Below are 24,007 nucleotides of genomic sequence, written 5' to 3' on the forward strand. Positions count from 1 at the left end.
CTGTAACTCAGACATAGCCTACAGACGAAGACACACACACACACACACACACACACACACACACACACACACACACACACGTATCTACAGTCACAGAAACAGCGCAGGGAGCTGGCTGGCTGTGAATGTGTGCACAGAGGGACATGCTAGACAGCCAGCCAGCCATTAAATGAGGTCAACTAGCAGGAGTTAGCCGGAGCAAAGCGGAGCTGCCCGGACCGCGGGGGACCCTCGCTTTGGGTGCAGTCCAAAGACCAAGGCCTAAACACCAGTGAGATAAACACTCTGGCCTAGAGGGAGCTTAACATTGCCATCAGGCTGGGACTAGTAAATACACAACAGACAGCAATATTGCTTTCATAATCACATTCGCAGTTTATGTAAGTGTCAAAGTGTACCAGCCTGGGACATATTTATTGGGTGTTCCCATGAAAAAATGCACAATAATGTTGACTCTCACACTGAGCACACTCATGTAAAAAAAAAAAAAAAAAGGACAATGAGGAATAAGAAAAAGAGGGATCAGCCTCATAGCAGCCCCTGGCGACAACACAGTATCTTGGGTGAGACGAACTGCAAAGTTTGCCGCTTTTTTTGCCCACATGAATCTCCACTGTCCTCAGATACTGTAACAGTTCTGCCTTACTTGAAATCCCTGTCATGCCTAATTTGTAGCTTGAAATTGATGCTTGTAAGCCAAAGTCTTCTGGGCTTTAAATTTAGCAAAGTCGTACATTTTTGCAGAGAATAGGTGTAACAATTTCTCAAATTTCTCTTTCTGTAATGACATATTTGAATCATATAGGCTCATTTGCACAGCAGGCAAATCCTTTCACATAAGCTTTCTTTGAATTCAAGGTCTATTGCACACCACTGATTTAATACTGGTCAACGCAAAATGGAGAAAAAAACACAACTGTGCTAAACGGATAATCAGTAATCCAGTAATTAATCACTGGATTAATCACTACAGATGGAAAAATACTGGATGACAAAGCTGTTTTTTGACCTTGCAAAATATTATAATACAAGATATAATTTGCTAACACAAGCAGCCAATAAGAGTTTGTCTGGAGTAGCTTCAGTATCAGCAGGAAGCCTGGCCTGTAACCCATGCTCTTTCATGTAGAAAAGACAGATTAGGGATGTCTAGACTCTAGAGCATTTGACCCTCCTGGATTGTCTCCCTGTGGACTTGTATTCGTAGGCAAGTTCAACTGGAAGACAACCCTGTGGCTGACCCAGAACACACTGGAGGGACATATAAATCCCTACAGGTTTTAGGAACGCCTCAGGGTCTCCCAGGAGGAGCAGAGGACTTGGCTGAGGAGAAGGAAGTCTGGCCTATCATACATAGCCATGACCCAGATGGGACCCAGGTAAGATATGGAAAATGGATGGAAGGGTTCGAAACTTACTGATTTGACCAAAGCTCATTGCAGGATAAGGGTGATGGAAACAACTTAATCAGTAGAACGATAACCAAGCTACCAACTGTTCATATATTTTTGTCTATCCTTTGTATTCATATAGCTGTACTAATTTCACAGTCAATCTCATGAGTCCCTAGGCAAATCTTACCTCTACATCCCCCTATTTTCCAACATCCTCCCTGCGTGTATGATTTTTGCTTGGTTTACGTTTTTTCCTGCAAAGGCTGGGCACAGCGGATGTGAGACTTCGCCTGAGGGCAAGTGTGCTCAAGTCTTCAAAGGGTTTCCATGTAAATTCAGAGTTCCAGCATTATCCACAGAGCCAATTAGCGGGACAGTGGTTAAGGAAGGGCTGCAATGCCAGGGGCCAAGGGCCAGAGTTAGAACCAGAGTGTCCTGTGATCTCCGATCCCACTGGGTTAGGGCCAACAGCCTTCAACCTTGATGATGTCATGTCCAATACCCCAAAGGAAACAGGGCCGCAACTCACCACTGTCAATTTGGCGTTTTAATTCCATATATAAATGGTCTCACATAATGATAACACACAACATGTCCTGTTTAATGATTAGCATCTTCTCTGGGTGAAAGAATAGTGCACTTGGAAATCCAAACTGAATAACTTTTGGATATTGAATGATGAAATGTGGGCAATATTACAGAAAATATTTGAAGTATTCTGGTCGAGACACGTGTTGATATGAAATGGTATCGGATGTTTAACTTGTGTGCCTCCATAAAACCATTTTTAAAAGTTTTAAACTTTTGAAACCAAGAAGTACGCCTCCATACATCTAACGAGCAGCTGACGGATCTAGGCTACAACTCTGAAACTTCATTTTTGGGTCTTACTCACAAATGAGGGTGAAAAGGAGTGGGAGATTGGTCGTCATTTGGTTGCAAGGGCTGCAGTAATGCGGGCGCTGTAGTGGACCAAAGTGGTAAAAAGGGACCTGAGTACAGAAGCTCTTGATTTACCGGTCGGTCTTCGTTCCCACCCTTAACTATGGTGTCATGAGCTATGGGTAGTGACCGAAATAATTAGATTGTGGATACAAGCTGCTGAGATGGAGTTTCTCAGTGATCTGGGAGGACCCTGGACGCCTCTGATTGTGGGTGTAATAGGCATGTCCGACTGGGAGAAGACCCCGGGGAAGACCCAGGACCAGCTGGCCTTGGTAAGCCTTAGGATCCCCCAGGAGAAGCCGGAGGAAGTTTCTGGGGAAATATGTAGATGTCTTGACTGCTCTACTGGCTAGAAATGTTAGATAATGTGATGGTTTCTTAACTACTTTACTACAGAGAACAAAAGGATTTGCTCAAATTGAAGGGTACATTTAAGTCTGCTGGTGCAAGGCAGTATTTGATTCCCTTGCTATCAAGCACCCTTATCAGCTCTGAAGCGTAATCACAGCTTTGGTGAGATCACTGTAGATAATTAGCAATTACCCTATTTATAGGCTCATGAACATACTAGCAAGAAACACAGTTAATTAGGACGCTTCAAGCCCTTACCCATATGGCTGAAACGAGATCAGCAGGTTGAAAGGGCAGAGGCCTAGTGTGAAACCACTCTTTACGTTGGTCCCCTGTGGGAATCTCTGCCCCACTACGATGCCACGTTTCTAACAGAGGGGGGAATTCCCAAGATGCCAGAAAGACTGCTATTTTGATCTTATAGTACGCTACCAAGCCTGGAAATGAAGGGGGTAAGCAGTTTTGTTGAATGAGGGTATAGGGAACACTTTGACGGGAGAGTAGAGAGCTGACAGAGGAAAAAGCATTTAAATGTTACTTGCCATGTAATCGCAGTCAAAGAGGGGCTTGGGGAGTTTACAGAGCTTACAGCATGGCAAAGGACCAATCAAGTCCTAGTGAGGAATGACAAGTTTGGATGTGACATAAAACTATGTGCTATGTTAGCAATTTGAGTATGACTTTAAGAAAATGTGACAAAATGAGTAGTTTCACTTCAAAATTATGAAATAAAAAATTCATGGTATATTATTATCAGGGATGGAAGTTGACTCTCCTTTTGTAAGTAAAGGTAACACATTGATAGATAGATATTTTAACAATTTCTTAAGTTGTACTACTTAAGCCTGAACTCATTGTATCATAGAAAGTTTCAAATTTTTACAATGAAAGAAAACTCCTTTCAGACAAAAAACCTAGGAATCACATGTAAAATTGATTGTATTAATGTGTTCTGGGAGACAATACTACCCTTAAATGAGATACAAAGGTAAGTTTATATGGAGTTAACACAAATCATTGTTCTCTATGAGTCCATTTAAGGGATAGCATACTGCCTGTTTCATTTACAATTTATCTGCAATTTAGGATTATAAAAAAGATGATTTCTTGTTGTAAATGATTGCTCGCTCACTGACAAAAGACAACTCATTATGGGACAGAATGAGGCCTGAATCCTTTGCATGCAAATGAAGCAACTTTTCTGACGCCCTTATCAATCTTCTTTGTAATGTACAGATTAATTCATTTCAGTTGGCAATTAGGTTTCAAAATGTTTCAAAATAAATCCCATCAATTCAACCTGCCACATGTCCATCTCCACCACAAACGAGGGAACTATGAACGGGTTCTTGTCTTTTCACGTGCACTCAAGTATAACATTTTAGTTATATAGGTTGTGCAACAGTGTTCATTACACTCTTGTGCCAGGATCCTGGAAATGTACAGTGTTCCTCTGTAGCAGTTTCCCTGCTTTGCAGATAAAGGGTTTGTTATCAAAGCCACCAATACACAATATGGCCCTTGTCTGATCGTTGTAAATTATAGGCAGCTGGTAGTAAAGATTGCAGGGGACAATGCGATGTAAATCACAAATCCTGCAATGCATGACATGAATGGCTTGGGTTGTAGGTAACCACTAAACTCACACCGAATCAATCCAAGGCCTAGCTAAAGTGATGTTTCAGTCACATGCTGACATAGGGACGTTGTGGGGACAAATCAACTACTTCTCTTTAGGTTAAGAAGACTTAAACAAGAATCTGACATCTGTACAAAACAATCAAAAGTAGGCCCCCATAAGAGAAGCCATATTTTATAGGGTTAAGACAGTTTTATGTAAGGGTAAGTGTTGGGATTAGGCTCTTCATGGTCATGCTTGGGTCCACGTAATGAATGGAAGTCAATGTAATGTCTTTACGAGTCAGGAAAACAAGGGTGTGTTTTGTCTTGTGTTGTTTGCAAAAATAGAGAGCCGAGAGCCGAGAGAGAGAGAGCAAGAAAGAGAGAGAGAGAGAAAGAGAGACAGAAGGTGAGAGCAGGTGGGTAACAGCAGTTGTTTAACACTGATGGCGTTATTAATTCGGCAGCACAAGGTACACGGCGTAGAAAATCAGCGTGTGATTGAGATGATAGCCGGCTGGGCAAGGACAACCTCCTGAACCAAGGTCAAGATATAACAGGGAATCAACAGACCGAGCTGAAATATCCACTTCAGCTTTACATCAACAGGGAGAGTGCAGCAGCGAGGCAAAAATAAACCACACAAGCTGTTGAGTGTACAAAACACCAACACCATGAAATGTCCCCTGCCACACTGTGGTTTCACCTAATTAATGTGTTTTGGTTGGTCCTTTGCATCAATCGTTTAGCTCTAGTGCTAAAATGGCTGACTTTTCTTTATTAGAATACATTCCGAATTGCATGTTATACACAAAACATTTTGGCAAATATATTCTGGAAAGTGGATTTGGTACTTCAATGTCACAGAAGGTGTGAATGTGTGGACTCGAATGGTTTTAAGAAAAACACTGAGAAGAGGACATACATTTACTGTCTGGTTCTTGTGAGTACATTGTAGCCACCCAGAACATGAACTGAAGTCCAGGGGATCTAAAAACCAGCGAGGTAAATGGTTACCTAACTGGTGCTAGAGGAATGGTCAAGGGATCACCCATTTAATCAATTCATTCAATGAATGTCTGCAAAAAAAAATTGCATGGCAACCAGTCATAGAGTTGTTTACAGATATTGAAAAGAGGTACACACCAGATGTTGTAATTTCAGACCTCGGAGCAGCAGGGGAAGTCAATACATCAGCTCTTGATTAAGAATGACAACCCTTTTCAATGTCACTGGTATTCAATTAAATCTATGTATTTAAGATTTAGCACATATAACCCAGCTATAATGAAGCTACATTATGGTCAGACCTTGATGTTTTCATATCGTTCTCAGTTTATAAATGTTTCTAACCAGTGGTCCTCACAATTCTAGTAGCCTTCACCAAGAAACAGTTCAGAGTCATGCGTCATGTCCAACCGGCTATAGTAATCATTCAGGTTATGTGTGACTGCCTTTTCATATCTACAGTCCCCCAAGGGCTCCAACACTTGTTCTGAGCAATAAGCTAATTGATTGAAACATTCATCATCATACACAGCCGCCTTCTCCTATGAAAAGGTGCCTCCAGGGCAGCAGAGTCCAGGACTTTTGAAGAACATTGAAACAGAGTAATGGAAGTGCCATTAGTGAGCGATGAGAGGTAGGAAAGGTCTCTACGTCAAACAGCATGTATACACCTTTTCAACAGGATATTAAGTCGTGATTGTGGTTGATAATCGTCGGGCTCCATGAGTGGCCGTGCAATGAGTCATCGGGCTTCATCACAATAGGCCATGAAGTCGGAGCTGTACCTTACACCAAATACAATGTTTTGCTCTTGGCCTAAATTGTGAAGCAGTTTATGAGTTTATAACAAAGCTGATTGCGATGTATTGTCCTTGAAAGCAGCGTCGGCGGACTCTGGTTGATTTTCTATGTTGCATGAAAGTTCTTGTAATTTGGTGGTAATGTATGCAGTGAAAAAACTGATTTGCAAAAATATGGAAATGCTCTATGATTGTTACTATTACTAACAAAATGTTTAGTTATCTTAACAATGTTATGTAACAATTCATGAAGTATTTTTTTGTCTTTGAAGAGCAAAAAGCTTTGTTTTCCCAAAATAAAAATGTAAAAAATATGCAGCTAAACTTATTTTAAATACAAATTTGCTCAAAGAATACATCCCTTTTTTATTTAAATTAAGCTAAGCTGAAGCTTTTTTTATAACTACATCAGAAATATAGCTATATATAAATTCCGAGATCAATTTACCCCCATCCTTATCCTAAAGGAAGCAAATAGAGCGTACATGCCTGAGAATGGCGTGTAAGCGTCAACACATGTACATTATGATACTGCAACTCGGAAATCCTAAGGGTTTGGGAATTTTCTATAGGTAGCTTTTGTCTGAAAAAAAATTATAAAAAAATATATTTTTCTCACACTTGTTGTATTTTTTAATAACATTGCCTTTAAATAACCAAGGTTTCTGACAATATTTGGGTTATTGCATTTTACTTGTCAACAGTCCGAGCCTCCTTTTTATTTTTTTTTGCTTTTCCTGTGCCTTCCCGCCTGGAGAATCAGTCATCCATAGCATCCGTGTCCATCTGAGTTGGTGCTGCCTGCTACGCTCGGCTGGCCAAACAGCATTTTGAGAGACAGGATGTGAGGGGAGGGAGGCCAGGGAGCCGACTGGGCGGCTGGCTGGCTGGCTGGAACCCACTGCATTTTGTCAAATTCGATTGCTGGAAAAGTGGCAATTAAAACAAGAGACTATAGAACTACAGAAAGTGATGTGATGAAAGGAAATCAAAGATGTAGGACAAAATCATCTCAAATACAGAAAGTTGAGTCTACATGTAACTGTGTATAAAGTATAAACAGTATTCTATTTTGTTACATTTAATTCAAATGTTGCATTCTACTTTATATTAGAGAAGCACCTGATCGCTATACTTAAAATGATATGTGCACTGTGTCTTTGCACTACTTTTGTGTTTATTTAGGACTAACGTTTCTCTCTTCACCTAAACATTTTCTTCTTTTAAATTGCATTTTTGTAGAGAGCCTGAGACTCAAGAATTTCATAGCCAACGACTGCTGCTGTTATTGTTGTGTGTATGACAAATAAAGACTCTGGAAAACTGTTTAGTGTTGCTGCAAATGCAAAGAGCTTCCGAAGGTGTAATGTAAATGTGAGCGTGTGAATTAAACACTTCAGTAAATAAACTGCTCCCACACACCGACTAAACCAACTGCTTTGTTTCCCAATAAAACAAAGAAAACCTTCCTAACATGGATCCATAGCCTGTGAAATGCTTGTCTTTTCATTTATTTAAATGGCCCCAAAGAAACCCATTAAGCGGCAAATTACTGCACATGCAGAGGTAATACCTGCATGAGGAAGAAGAAGAAGAAAAAGACAGCAATAACACAGAATGAATCCCTGTTCGCCAATACGGGGCTTCCCTCCCAATGCAGTTTTTATCACATTACCACACACAAACACACACGCACACACACACACACACACACACACACACACACACACACACACACACACACACACACACACACACACACACACACACACACACACACACACACACACACACACACAATCCTACAAGACTTGATTACACTGCAGTCGTGCTTTCTATTCATAGCTTGAGAGAGACATCAGCCTCCCACGTTACCACTGCATTTCCTGGTCGTGCACTTTAGGACGAGGAACATCTGTCACGAAGGTACTATGATGCGATAAACCACAATACTAACTATGTGCTACACTTTTACTAGATATTAAGAGGTAGTTAAAATCCACTACTACGATCATTAAATTTGCAATCAATAAAAATATATTCCCACCTTTAGAACTCTCCTTACAGGGGGCGCCTTTAGCACAGTCGGTAAGGCGTCCCCCTCCCGGGCCGGGCCCAGCTGCAGACCCGGGTTCGATTCCCGCCCGTGGTCGTTCTCTGCATGTCACTCCCCTCTCTGCCCCATTTCACCTCTGTCTCTCTGCACACTATCAATAAAGCATAAAAATGCCCCCCCAAAAAAAGAACTCTCCTTATATGTGTTGTTTACAGCATATATACAGTATATAACACAGTATTGAGCTGTCATGCAATACCAGACACATCCTCTTGCAACATGCCATGACCACAACAGCTTTCATCCTTCAGCTGTAAGTATACCTAATACTCCGAACACACTCCTGCACTGTAAGCAGAAAGGGATCATTTTTTTTGCAAACCCCAGCTAAAAGCTATACTAGTAACAATGTATTTCTCTCCTTGTAGCAGGCTTGGGCACACACACACACACACACACACACACACACACACACACACACACACACACACGCACACACACGCTATGTCAAATGTCTCTGGCATTGACTGTCCACGGAGAGGTGGAAGTACTCAGACAAAGAGAGTGATTAATTATTCAAAGAGGCTCAGTGCAATCCATTACATCTTATGCATTATGAAGAAATGTGATCTACAGCACCTCCTCAAAAATCTATCGCTCTTAACGATGAGACTGAACCGGCAGGTAGGAAGGCATCGACCAGGAGGCTAGCTGCTAGCTAGACAGCAACACTCTACACATGAAAGGTTACTACAAAAGAAGGCAGACCGTATTAACGACTGGCAATTAAAAACTTAAATTGTTTTATTAATAAAAGCAGGCTGTCAGTTGGCATTTACAGTATATAACATGGCAATAACTGTTAAGTTGGGATAAGTTTTTTTTTCTCATCTGTTTAGACTGATTGAAAAAAAAATGTATTCTCACTAGCATTGTTGAGGATAGAAAAATAATAAATGAAAGTTCTCCAAATCAAAGAATGGAGGATGTGGATATTTGACATCCTGTTTAAAATAGCACAGCACTGACAGTTGTTATCGTCTTACCCAAGAGCTCTGCCCACATACTCCTGAGACGGGCTATTTTTCATCAGGAGGAAAATGGCCACAGCTATTTTTCCTCCTCCACCAATGCGTAACACGTTTCCAGCTCTCCACCTCTGTTCCCACCACTTAGATTTCAAGTTAAATATATTTTTTGATCTGTTGAAACACCTTTGTATATTATATATTTATATATACTATTACTAAGTTATTAATCCGATTGAACAGTAAACAACAAAATACAAATGAAGTGAACCTTGATTCAGTTGGGTCCCATCTGTCCACCTGGTTACACAAAGCTGAACATATCATATTTCATATTTCATAATCATAAAAACATAACCTTGAAGGAGGTAACAACTGAGATGAGGTGCAGGTGCAAAAAGTCAGGTTAACAAAATAAACTACTACCATACCATTGAGTATGCCAGAAAAAAAAAGATTAAGGATGTCCCAATACATGCATTTCAAATGAAGTATGGCAAAAATACCATGATGACATAATACTTCCAATTGCATTTTGTAGTATGCAAACCAGCATGATTTAGTCTGTAGTATAGTCAAAAGAAAAAGTATGCAATTTGGAATGCAGGGGTATTTTTTTCACTTTGACCGTCACACACCAAATGATACATTCATAAGGATAACATAAAGTGCTTCTTTACACAATAACAGTTGTGACAATTGTAAAGTATACATGTTTAATAGAGCAGAAAAGAGCAAGAATAGCACTGAATGGAACTGTCCCCTCTTTGCAGAATATTGATCTGCTTTGGAGAAATGTCAAACTAATTCCCAACATACAGAGATCTTCTCTTAAAAAGGAGATGTTAAAAGAGACATACACATCATTTTAAAAGACAGCCTTTAGTGTTAAGTTAAGTGGTAGAAGCTTGCAAACGGTGACATTTAAGAGGAGTCAAGTACAACCATCCATCCATCAATTACAGATTCAGTGCTTTTCCATTTAGTGGCGATGTGACTTAATGCATGTAACGTTACAGTTCACATTTTTTCCCCGGAGCGAATCAATCTTGTGTCTAATCCGCGTGTTCGGTCCGGCACACTCACCTCCATAGTGGTCACGTTGCATCGATGGGTTCCTGCAAACCAGCCGTCGGTGGAGCACTGGTCGATATCCACATCCTGGAGATTAATGTCAACGCGCACCACGCCCCTGCAAAAGACAGGAGGACACCATTAAAACCAACTGCTGGAGAACTAAGAATGGCAGTGTAAGTAAAGGGAAGGGATACCGATTACTGTAGTGTAGAAAGATATCAGTGATTATTTCTCGTTTTGGAAATACATTTGATACGTGCATGATTGATTGGTCAATTTTGTGGTCGGAAATAGCGGTGGGCAAACTAAACCTCATAGTATCGATATCAAAGCGATATCAAAGCTAAACATTTCCATAGGATCGATCCAAAAAAAAAAGGTTTTATTAGATCACTTCTTAGTGCTCCAATATCCGCATCTCTACTACTGTGGTGTGCATTACAAAAGCACTGAAATCTACAATAGTATCCCCCTTCTGCAACTTCTACAACAAGAGCAGTTCATGAATGGACTGTAATCCTGTAAGACATAAGAGACTCCTTTGCACACATCAACATTAGAGCTGTATTTGAATGTGTTTGAGTGTTGTAGTGTTTGTATTGGAGGCTTCACTCACTCTCCCTCTCCAGCCAGGGCCAACAACATGGTCACCATTCACCATTTTAGTTAACCTTTGTTATAATAAACACAGTTTTCTTACACATTTATCTGTTTTTGACTGCTTTATGTTGCTTCCTTGAGCCGGGTCGTAACATATTGGGGGCTCGTCCGGGATAAATCCGGATGAGTTTTGCTGAGTTAATTTTGTTCTCTTTTTCCCCAAGACAAACTTTTTTGCCTATTATGAATGCCGGTATGTACTTTTATGATTTTGTTTCTGGAAATTGTATAACATTCATTTAAGTAGGATATATGGCCTTGTACCTTCTGGACAATGGAAACCAGCCTAGGTGTGTCATATTCCGTGCACTATAGGGACATTTAAAAATGTTAATGAGCCCAGGCACAATCTAGAAAAATGTCTTCAAAAGGATAGGAATGATCATTTTAGCCCACTTTCATGTATCCTCTAAACTTGTCCAACTTGAAGTGTTGATAGAAGGCAGAGATGTGTGTCAAAGATACCGCTGAGGTGAGAGACTCAAGAGTGTGCCGGTGTTCAAAAAACAGTGTGGGGTTGGTTATTGCAGTTGTATTTCCCCCTGCTTATCAACAGGTGCAGTGGCGCCAGTGACGGCTGTGACCCACAGCTCATTCAGGTAATGGAGGGTACTTAAAAAGCCCTTAGTGCCTCCTTCACACAGCCATAACTCAGTCAGATCTGAGCACACAGACATGATAGACATGGTTTTAGTTTAAGTGCGACTTACACTTTCCGAGGACATCGTTTACTGAAACAGCCATTGAGAATAAACATCCATAAATCCTCTTTGAAATGATAGCACAATGATACGCTCTTTCACTCCAGAACCTGTCTGGCAATCCTAATGTATTTAACTATTTTCAGAATCAACGTAATCCAGTGATAGCTTGTCTGTACAACTAATGTACATTGACAACAAAGAGCTGGTAATAGCTAATTCGGCATGCCTTTCAATGGTGCCAATTTCTCCATATAGACACAAATATAGACAAAAACAAACAGGGCTCAAGATATAGCTTACAGGATATAGCTTACAGAAAGCTAACTGACTATGAAAACGTTACAATTCCTGTTTACATCAAGCACATCTCCCAAGACGATGAGGATGTTGTGGTCAGACTTGTGTTAAAAAAAAACAGTCTTCTGAATTATTTATGAACACAAATGTACTGCAACTGATTGATTTGACTTTTCTCAAACCACACACATAACAGAACATGCTATTACGCAAACCCAGGGAAGACTGCTGAGTAACTGTAAAAAATTGAACAATAGATGCTTTTGGGGGACACAGAAAGAAAAGTGTGCACACATCTTAATCTCAGCTAAAACTCAGCTTGACAGAGAGGTGATAAACTGCAGATGGATCACTTAACGCACCAAAACAATCTGTGTAACGCTAGCTTGGACAGGCCAGACTATTTGCTACATTTGGGAGCTAGGCAGGACCTTTCAAACAGGGCTGCAGAGGATTTACACTTACTTAGCTGCCCAAAGCTCTATGAAGAGAAGGTCAGCATGTCTGATTCTGACCATCTTTTCACTGGTGTGGCATCCGTCCTTTATGTACCTAACAGCTGCAGGAATCAGGGCAAACCAATAGCCAAATACAGTATGTACAGTATTTCTAATGTATTTTATTTCTCTTGACAGGCTGCCATTGCCTGTAGAAATAAAGGTGAAATGTAATATTTTTTTATTTTTAAATGTGCCAAGTGTACAGTAGATCCTTGTTTTATTTAGTTTGTTGAGTACATAACTATACATTTTTAGACATGCAGTTTAGACAAGAACCCCTGAACTGAACTCACACCCACGTTTAGTCCGTCTTTCCTTCCTAGCAGACGGAAAAAATGCATCACAGCCCGAGGCTATATGTTAGTAGAAAATCCATACTGACTTTACACTGTGTTGGTAGACATGTTTGTTTGAGAGCTAAAGACTAGTGTCATCATGGCACCCAGATAATGTGCACCAATACAAAAAAGCATTTCTCTGATCCATGCAGCTTTCAAGCATGTACTGTACACATGTCTCGATACAGAATGCCCTCACATACACATGCACCCAATACCTGGATGTTCCTACTGCCTCCACGTTACAAAGAAAAACCCATGGAAGAAAAAAAAGGTTACATGATACAAAAATCAGTACTCTCTATGGTGGCCTGCTGTTCAAATGAACTAGAAAATGGCCATCTATGCTGCCATGCCATGAATGAAAACACATCATAGGATTCCCTTTCAGTGGAATAATTAAAAAAAAAATTAGTTATGAATAATTACTAAAATAATCATACTACAATAAGTTATATAAGAAAATCACACTTAATTAAAAGAGAATATATTTTCAAAGCTAGTACAAGGTCCGAAAACAACGCTCTAGGGTGCCCTTCTAGTTGAAAACACATGATAAAGTACTCTGTGGGGTGCCCTTCCATGTGAGAAAACTTGATACAGGGCCCTCTTGAGTGCACTTCCTTAGGAGTGGCTGGTTCCCCCACCACATGCTGCTGGTGCCCCGTTTATCTCCTTCCCCCTTGCCCCTCAGATGGCCAAAGAACGCCCCTGCCTTTCCAAAGTTTGATCAGTATGAATAAAATAGAGAACTCTCCTCCAGAGCCGGCAACTGAATCAGAACACTAATCTGTTTAATCAGGCAAAAGCTGGGAGCTGCTTCACGGGCAATAAATCAGTGACTGACTTTGTAATAACCTTTTAACTGATGTGCTGCTTGTTTGATCATCCACATTCGAATGGGTTTTACTTTTGTTACAAATTAGCAGACAGAGAATAATTGGGAAAAAGTAGATCACAGTTACTACTAATTTTGGTCCAGCAGTTTCCAGGATTTGTGGGAAAAAAACTTCCAGGAAATAACTTGTTTTAAATCCAGCCTGAGCCATAGTAGTACGGATAAATGTCACATCTGTTTCTACTTGTGATCGTCAGTTAATAATAGCTCAGATTAAATTATTTAAGGATTTGTAATATTAACATATTTTGCCCGCGGTGTGTGGTGTGCTGCGTTAAAGAGGCCTTCGTGGCCTCAGCAAGATATTAATGGAGAACATTGAATGAGCAGCGATAGCCTGTGTGTAATTGAATAGAAACAAAAAGGAACGCCACCAGCACAAACTGAAATATCCTCACTGGAAAGAGACTCTAAAACACACCACTCACACTCATTTACACTGGATTAATTTACATAATTCATTTGTGAATTTCTATCTATGGGTTAAAAGGTGTAAATGCCACTGTTAAATCCCAGGTGTTAGGGGGAGGAGAGAAGACGGACTATGGCTCCTCTGATATTGAGCTAGGGCACTGAGGCATGTAAACACCTTGTCCGATGCACTGCTCAGTTTTGTAGGACACAGGGAAAGTGTGGTTTCCATAGTAACGCCTGAGTCCAACGACGCATGAAACAGACATCGGCGGAGGATGCTGTCAGTGTTTTTTTGGGATGAAGAAGTAGTTCAGGTTTTCTGTATTTAAAAAGGAGAGGTGGTATAAAAGCAGTGAAAACTATTGAGATTGTGACACATGGCGAGAGCAGCTGGTACCACAATCATAGTTAAAGCTCACGGCTGGTCCATTTGAGACCTTTTTTAAACAGCAGATATGTTTACATGTTGGAGCAGAAAAAATGCACAGGTGTTACTAATGACATTAAGCACATGGCTAGCTGGCTGGGGCAGTGACTTGGGGTGAATCTCAATTCAGGGGTTGCAGCCTACGAAGGCTGTATTTGAAGTAGAGCTGCAACGATTAATCGACGAATCGATTATTAATCGATTATTAAAATAATCGCCAATTATTTGGATAATCGATAATTGTTTCAAGTCATTTTTTAATAAAACCTTTCCAAATTCTCTGATTTCAGCTTCTCAAATGTGAATATTTTCTGGTTTCTTTAATCCTATTATGACAGTAAACTGAAATATCTTTGTGTTTTGGACATAAAAATACATTTGAGGAAGTCAACATGGGCTTTGGAAAATGTATCAACATTTTTCACCATTTTCTGACATTTTACGGGCCAAAACACTAATCGATTAATAATCGATTAATCGAGAAAATAATCGACAGATTAATCAATTATCAAAATAATCGTTAGTTGCAGCCCTAATTTGAAGACCGATTGCGTCATAGCGGCGCGCAAAGGCTTGTTCCATTTGGAAGGCTCCTTCATATGCGGCCGAGAAATGCAGCCTTCGTTTCACGGTTTTGAGGGTCCAACAGATGTATCCTTCGCGGCCCAACATATCCCAAGATTCATTGCGTTTTTTTCAGAGATGGAATAAAATAAAATAAAAAATAACAAAACAGCAACGTGTTGCTCCATCTTCTTGACTTTATCTTCCTTTCTTTTTTCTTGTCTTTTCTTTTATTTCTTCTTGTACTTTTTTTTGTTTTCGTCTGGTAGGCAACTTCTTTTTCTTTTTTCCTCCGTTGACAAGGCTGTTTCCGTTGGCAGCAATCAGGGTTGCTAGGCGGCACAGGAGCGGCGAGTCGTCACGCAAGGTAACGGCTTGTTACGCAAACCGGAAATGCTCGTAAACGAAGACCTGTGGAGACCGTCTTGTTTAACAACGCTCGTTCGGCCTTCGAATCGGCCTTCACAGGCTATAGCCTTCATAGACCGCGTAGACCGCGTCGAATGGGATATAGCTATAGAATAGTGCTGTGGTTAGTGTGACTGGTTTACACCTGTGTTTTCTGCTCCCATTTGATGTAGAAACAGAAACAAAAAAGGACAATAAAAACTGATGGTTCACAGCCATGTACTTTTTTAATCATTTGGAAAACATTTGATTTTGATTGGCTGTCAGGTGCACAAGTATGAGTGTATTATTATGGGCAAAAATTGCCTTGTGGGCCCCAGTCGACCCCCTTTAAGTGGAAATTTACTCATTTTATGAGATATTGGGTTTTAGTGGGGCATATTTCCATTTTTCCATCTTTTAAAAGTGTAAATTCAAGGCCAGTTGCCAACTTTGCCTAATTAGCAATCTAATCTTAAGTATTATTGATTATGTTGTAGGATAAAAAAAACAGATCTGTGGTGAAAACAAGCTAGAAAACCTTACTGTAAATCCAATAACAAATGTGAACCAGTAGAATCTGTGTTAATGTATCATATGTTCTAATCTCCAACCATGAGAATGTTTTATACCTTTTAGAAAAATGACATGAACCACAAAAATTGGCATCACTGAAAGGCCAATGTTCTCTCTGTTCATATAGCTTTCACTAGGCATAGGCAAACACACACACGCGCGCGCATGCTCGCGCACACACACCCATGAATACTGCTGGAGTGGCTGGTTTTCCAGGTGTATAGGTGCCGGTTTACTATATCCAGCTCCCAATGGACACCAGGGAAATACTCTACTTCTGTTATTAATAACTGCAGTTCCAATCTTGCCTCGGGGCAAACTGACCTCACTGTTTTTCACCGATGCACTGCTGGTTGTTTTTATGAGAAATTACCCTCCGTTTCATTTCTCCGTTATGTAATAAAGGAAAGAACCAGTCCATTGGAACTCACCAAGCACTGGACATTTTGTTCAGGATTTGGTATTCATCAAAATGTCTCTTTCGCTGGCATTTCAAGTATTAAGATGTAGTCAATTCTAAAGAATAAAGAGATGGTTTCCTTGTTATTTGTACATAAATTGCCTTCTTATTTTCTTCTGCTTTCAGCTCTCCAGGCGATCTTCGGCTTCCCGGCTAGAGTGGACATATGGCGTATATATACAATAACATGTGAAGAAGAAAGGAGCACTTTGGATATAGCTCTGAAAAGGATGTCGTAACTGAAAATGCTTGCTGCACAACGCAGGTTCTAATGCTAAATTGGCAAAAATGAACATTGACAGAAGAAAAAGCATCATGGTGGCCATTGAGGCCCGCCGGCGTAAAATCACTGGAATATCACAGGAGAGCGGGAGATAGTGATGCCCCAGGAATAACACAGAGCTCCCTCCTTTCATCCACCATTCTCTCTGGGTCTAAAGAGGAGAGCATCCCACCAGCAGGTTGCTCTGGTCTTTCTGACAGCCCAGTCAGACTGTGCTAATGTTAGCCGCAGCATTATGAGGTTGACAGTAGATATTTCTGGGTAATTGCTCCAGAGGTTACAAAAGGATATTCACCAAAACATTCCCCGCAATGAAGGGCCACCGTGTGCCCTCTTTGTTACAAGCCAGTCTTTGATGTATTCATGAATGAATAGTGAATGCCAGGCCCCATACGCTTAGAGCTGTATGTCTCTATTCAGGGCCCAGCAAATAGATTCTCCAATTGATTTGTCCATTTAGCCACTCTGTGCAGAACAAGAGGCCGCGGTGAAGTCTGAGGTTCAAGTCCTTGTATAGCACAGAGGAGACGCAAGAAGAGATTCATTTGACTTTTTCACATAGTTAATTTCATAGTAAATCCATTGCTCTGGCAAGAACTGAGTGGATTAAGACTAATACCAGATCAAGCGCTGCATGAGAATTTATTCTATTAGCAGCTGCATCTATCGCTCATGAGGCCAAGTGGACACAGCAGTGGGATAACATGAGAGTGATATGAGCAATGTAGCTAATCATCTTTAGTGCTTTCCATATAGAATAGCTATCATTTATATGAACATTTTAAAATGTAAACATTAACATGGCTACTGTGACTATCATTTACAAGCTAACCATACCCGCCGTGTCCCAATCCCATTGTAGTCTACACAATGCATGGTCTTAAATCAACATAGACTAATTACAATGTGTGCTAAAAAAAAAGTGCTGCAAAGATGCATTTTGTCACAATAAGAATTGTGCAAGATTACAATTGAAAATTCAGTAATGACTACAGTTCGAATGTGCTGTCTTAACCAGGAGCTTGACACAGTGCTGCTATGAATTGAGTGTCTTTAAGTTTAGTGGAGAGACTGGTCCAAGTTTTGGTAGCTTACCTTAGGGGCTAGAGGTGAGCTAAAGCAGCTTGCCATTACTAAAACTGGAGAAATACACGTTTGAGTGTCAGCAAATTCAACTGATTTACTTGATCTGTATTCTAAGCTACCAGCTAGCAGCTGGTAAGCTTCCATTATGGAGTCACCTGGGTTTCTTCAGGTGTGTGAACCTGGTCACTTCACTGTGAGGACACAACTCCTGTAGTCTGTAGTGCTAAGCTAAGCTAGCAGCTAACACCTGGTAGGTCCTTTCAAACTAAGGCTAACAAGAAGTAGACCAATCAGGGCCTGTCTAATAATGAGAAATATAGTGTTTTCCAGTTTATTGTACTTTATGCCTTCGCTTGAATTCCTTGGTGGAAAACCTTCCAAATTATGCAAAATGTAGAACATTCCATAAGGATATGCAATATCTTCAAATACTTTATGCTTCCAGTGCAAATTATAGTATGCATACTTAAGAATGGTTTTCATTGTATATGCTGTATATTTTCACCATAATACATCTGAATCAGAGGAATAAGCCCTAACAACTCCAGTCACACTGTACAGATAAATCAATAATAACGCAGAGGTTAACATTGAAGTCTTGCACAAGCTAACATACACTGTATTAGTTTATCAGAGAAGTCAGCAGACTTGCACGCCCAGATGAACTTGTGTCTTGACAAAAAGGCACTGCTGTCCTTACAGAAGGGCCCCACACATTTCATACATTAAGTCATGAAACAATCACAATGCAGGAGCAGGGCAGCCCTACAGAGGAGAATGTGTCTTATGTGATGGAGATGCATTAAGATGACAGGACGAACAGAAGCTAATGTGAGTGTAGCCGCCGGGCAGGATGCTGCTCGTCTACCAGCGTTTCAGTGTGACCTGGGTCACTTTATTGAGTTCTGTCAAAAAAAGAAAAAATCACAGCTTGTGACAAAGCACCCGCGGTGAAGCAGCTGTCACAGAAACAAATAAAGATTTTTTTTCCTTTTATGAGAGCTGGCACTTGACAATCTAGTCATTAAAGACGCTTCCCTGAAGACCAAAATAATTTGAACTACTGACAAACCTGACAGTTGTCAGGAGAATATTTTATGATTTATTTGTATGACTGAGGTCAGAATTAAACAGTTCTTGAACAATCATTTTAATGAACAGCACTTATTCTCTATAAAGTACCACACTAATCATCATATAGCGTCCTTATAGTTGAGATTTAAGAAATACATTTTCTGAAACAGGGCATGCATCCGCTTTGCATACTGAAATTGATTTGATTTAAAATGATACAATATTGCTGACAGCTGCAGCATAAGGTAGGACAAGGTGAAACTGTTATGATCCATCTGTGGAAATGTTATAGCCACATTCTTTGATAACCAAAAGGACAAAGAGATACCCCCTAATAGTATGTTACAGATTTGTTTATGATCAATATCAAACATCGTAAAGCAAAAAATAAATAGTGTTTAAAATGTCTATTTTCTTTGTTTGTTTGTCCTCCTTTACAACTGTTATGTATTTATTATGAAATCCTTATTGTAAAGCTTTTCATCAAGAGAATCTAGTATTTTGTTTTATCTCGTTTTCCTGTATTTCCTTACAAGACATTTCAAAACCTGCAAATAGATCAAATCCTTCTCAGTCTTTTCAGACCCGACACTGTTCTCCATTCTGCAGCCTCTGTAACACCACAGCTCTATTTTAGATCTCTCACATCAGATTATTACTGAAGGATAAACCCACAGTAACGATATTACGGATGTATAATCCTCTGAGAGGATCAACGTCATTATTATTACCATCATTAGCATGATCATTAGGAAGATCTCTACACAGCGATCGAGGAAGCCCAGTACTCTGACATTTACTTTCTGAAGGCATTGTGTTGACAGGCCTCCTCACTGAGCAGTGGAGTCTCGCTGACGTAAGCAATGAGACAACGAGCACCTTAGGGATCTTTAACCCCTGCTTGCTCCAGGTTGCAATGGAAAACCTACGAGGTTTGACTAATTTAAAGCTATAGTGCGTACATTTTTCATATAAATGAATGTCGGTTACATTCAAGCCATTGCCATACCATTTGACACAAAGTTGATCAAGCCTATCAGCTCCACAACACTTTCTCTGTATTTCTCAATATGGCAGCATTTACAAACTAGTGTCACCCAGCAACACTGGTGCAGAAGCTCAGAGAAATCCCAAGAATCGCCCTATAAATGTTTCAGTGGTTGATTCTATGACTAATTTAAACATCTTTATCATGTTAGAAAGAGTATCTTTCTTTGAAAGATTAAGATACAAGTCTCCACTTTTTTGTTTTTTCATCTCAGTTTACCATCATATAATCTGTGCTTTGCCCCAGGAGTCTTGGGGTTTCCTTCCTTTTTGTTCCTGGATGATGTCCATCCTAACAGATGCTGCGAGGCCCCCCTGCTCTGTGAGGCAGCCGGGGTGTCCCACAGCAGTCAGGCTGGCCAGACTTTAGCTGCTTGTGCAGCAAAATGGGGGCGCTTAGCCAAGCGTAAATGAAGACGATTCTGCCATCTAATTAGAACCTATCTGGCCTTTGGAGAAATATGCTGCAAAAAAGAGAAAAATATTCCGTCGTCGTTTGGTTGTATGGCATAGATATGGTTTCAATTAGTTTGCCTTATCATAGCGCTGCGTCTGCCAGAGCTTCAGCCTCAAAGCAATTAAGGTCTGTGTTGTGAAAGGTGAGCTTAAAATCCAGTGTGTGTGTGTGTGTGTGTGTGTGTGTGTGTGTGTGTGTGTGTGTGTGTGTGTGTGTGTGTGTGTGTGTGTGTGTGTGTGTGTGTGTGTATGTGTGTGTGTGTATTCACTTAAAGCCACTACGAGTAACATGGTCCGTTGGCAGCCCCTTTGGACAAAAGCGGTAGTATTTTTACGACGCCCGCTGTCGCAAAGCTGTTTTCTAGCTCGTGCCAAGCGTGCGAGTGTCAACTGAGAAGGGCGGCGCGCAATATAGTGCATATCCGTGTGTTGAAAGTGTGAGGGCACGGACTCTTTTCGGCTCCGTGAGCGTGGTTAGTGACACTGCATCAACTAATGCCAGTAAGTGCTACACACACCTGATTGCAATGAGTTGATGCAGCAGTGTCACCTAACTACTCTCTCTTACGGAGCTGAAAGATTACGTGTCCTCACAGAAAGCGAGAGACGGCAGTTAGTATGGATCACGATGAGGTAATGTGTTTATGTTGTTGTAAATAATGACTATTTCAGATGAATAATGGTCATCTGATGATGGTGAAGCAAAGCACACTTTGTGTTAGTACCAACCGCTCATTCATTTAGGAGTAAACACTGCAGTCTAGTTCACTCCCATGAAATTGTATACAAGTTGCTTGGCAATGCCCTCGTCCCGCCCGTAGCCTATATCACTCTCCGTCCGTAGCCTATATCACTCTCCCTTCTAGCTTTTCTTCATTGCATTTTCTTTTTTTCTTTGATGGTTCAGCCCCGTTATCAGTCATTATGACGACAAATAACTGTCTCAAACAAGGCTCCCGCTCCCCTTCCCTCACCTGGAGGGATAGGCTTCTCAAATCGCGTTGCTGCGCCACACTGAAATCTGCGACCAATACGGATATGTGACCATAGAACATGTACGCGCAAACCGAAAATCGGATTGGGTGTGCGACCAGACCAAAAGCAGTAATAAAGACTATATAAAAACTTATTTCTTTGCACTGATGGTCTCGTTTGCTGTTAAAGGTAATTTATGATTATCAAAGGAAACATGAGGCTGTTTAAAAGATATTTAAATGTTACTCGTAGCCGCTTTAACACTACCTTATGCCTCCCCTTCCCTTTCTTCCTCTTCTCTGAATTCCCATATTGTGTGTTTCCCTCAACATTTTTTTTTTTTCATTTAGCATTTGTAACTAGCCAATTAGGACGATACGTATCATTCTTGTCTGAACCACCAACACACACAAACACACAGATACACACTGACTGCAGGCTTGAAAACCACATTACCCTCTCTGTGTGGTCTAAGCCGCCTCCCCTGTGACTCGAGTGCAGTGGAACAGACACGCGTTAAGAGAAGAGAAGAGGCGAAGTGTGAGCGCTGCTATTTCTTACACCTTCACAGAAACAACAGGTCGACAGCCGACAAAAAGCCTCAAGTTTGCTATCCTTTCCATACGCCTGGTGCATACAAAAACTCAAAACTATCCGCTTTGCTTCTCTGGACGACGTCACACCAAACAGAAAGTGACTGAAGCGCAGAGACACTGGAATAAAGATGGCCCACGCTGGGTTGTTGTTCCACATCTTTCATTATTAATTCATTGTGCTATTGATTGTGTGTTCATCTGGAGGGGAAAAGGGGGAGAGCTGATGTCTGAGGTTATATTATCCTTCTCCTCCCCTGTATCTTATCTGGCAGGTTGCTGAGGCAGTATGATTACCTTCTCTAATATTGTATTAGATTGAAAGCATTTCACAAATATGACTTTCTATGAACAGTGCAATAATCAATGTAGCTTGCATTTCAACACAATATGGAAGTGTGTAAAAACTAAACCGATTCAGTTTAATTTTCTTTCTACTCTTGTAAATTATGTTTCTATAGGATTTCTATTCTATTATTTTCTGTCATTTCAACACATTGTGCAAAAAGCCGGTGCAGGTCATATGGGTTTGCTGCTCTCAGCCCTTTTGTCGCCACTTTTAACAACTTGCACGTGTGTGGTGTGCGTGAGCAGTGGCGCAGGAAATACTAGTAATTACAAATCGAATAAAAAATTAAAAAATTAAAATAAAAAAATAATTATTCCGATTTTTAATTTATCTGAATCGATTCGTTATCGTTCGAGAGAGAATCGCGATGCATCGAAGAATCGATTGTTTTTCCCACCCCTACCATCTAGACTAGAGTCTAGCACCAAGCTAGCTGTTCCCCCCTGCTTCCAGGCAGCAATTTCATATTTAATGTAAAAACGTGAGAGTGGAATACATTCTCATTTTAATCCTCTCTTATTTCACAAATTGTCAAACAGTTCCATCATATACTTGCAGTGGTCCTTAGTGCGCAAAGCCTTCTTTTATCTATATTTTAGTAGTAATAGTTCTACGAGCAATCCATAAGAAACACATTCATTAATCCATGTCACTCTCCTGCTCCTTGGAGCACAGGGTTATGTTTAATTTGAGTGCCCCTGAACCGGCCATTCTCCAGGGACGAGAAACAATACCAAACACCCACGCATGTCACACATTCAATCTCATGGAAGTGATCTCAGAAGGGGGAAAATCGACAACAAAGTCACTCCTTTGGCCATGGAAGTAGAGTAAATCATAAATTTGGCTATACGACTAAATCGTAAACTGGGTTCTGGTGTAAAATAGGTTTGACAATCCACCAGTAAGTTAGTTGCACTCTAATTATTTTCTATCAGAATGCTTCAATGGGAGACTGAGACCAAGGCTGGGGTAACACCAAGTAGCTGATGGCCTACTACAGTATAATCACTGCAGGTTTGGACTCATTTGCAATCCGTGCTTGCCTGCGAGCGACTCCACTGTATCAATTAAAGATTCATTGAAGGCAGTACACACTCAACCGATCTGGATTAAATATTCATTGGGTTGAAGATGTTGGTAAGGATCATATGGAGCCTTAATATCTGACTCTTCCAGGTCGTAACAGGGGGACTGGTGGCGTTTACAAGGCACCGTTCAAAACACCTCAACATCAGACGTATTTGGGCATTTCTTCAAAATTCTGCTTCTTCTTTTTAAATTGTCTGTTTCTCATCTCATGAAAGGTTCGGACTCATCGCAGATTCAAGAATGGTGGGAAAAGAGAAAGGGGGGCATGACATTTCCTGAGTAGTAAAACATGCAGCAGAGTGATTTTGAAAAATGAATTAAGGCCGTTATAGCCAGAGGTTTCCGACACTGCTACATCCAGTAAGGTTTATTTTTAGCATCCCTGCTGCCTTGACAGTCTGGAGGAAGAGAAGAAAACCCCCCTTGTGTAACAGCGGGGAGGCCAGTGGGAAGCTGCAGTATCTTTGGGGGAGGAAAGAGAGGCAGGTATGTTCACCTTAAGCCCTATCCAAGTTTAGGTAATACGATTGGAGATGTAGTGATGGTTA

General features: G+C 40.6%; 1 protein-coding gene across 1 annotated transcript in view; it reads right to left on the bottom strand.

The window, feature by feature from the left end:
• Positions 1 to 24,007, bottom strand: part of gpr158a (G protein-coupled receptor 158a) — a gene marked incomplete at both ends in the record, with an annotated part of 62,677 nt that overhangs the window by 37,032 nt on the left and 1,638 nt on the right. Inside the window, one exon of the mRNA XM_080050296.1 lies at positions 10,289 to 10,394. Within this exon, the coding sequence (XP_079906422.1) occupies positions 10,289 to 10,394 (106 nt within the window). The remainder of the gene's footprint in view (positions 1 to 10,288; positions 10,395 to 24,007) is intronic.

This window comes from Ammodytes marinus (genome assembly GCF_949987685.1).
Source record: "Ammodytes marinus genome assembly, chromosome: 21".
Lineage (NCBI taxonomy): Eukaryota > Metazoa > Chordata > Actinopteri > Uranoscopiformes > Ammodytidae > Ammodytes > Ammodytes marinus.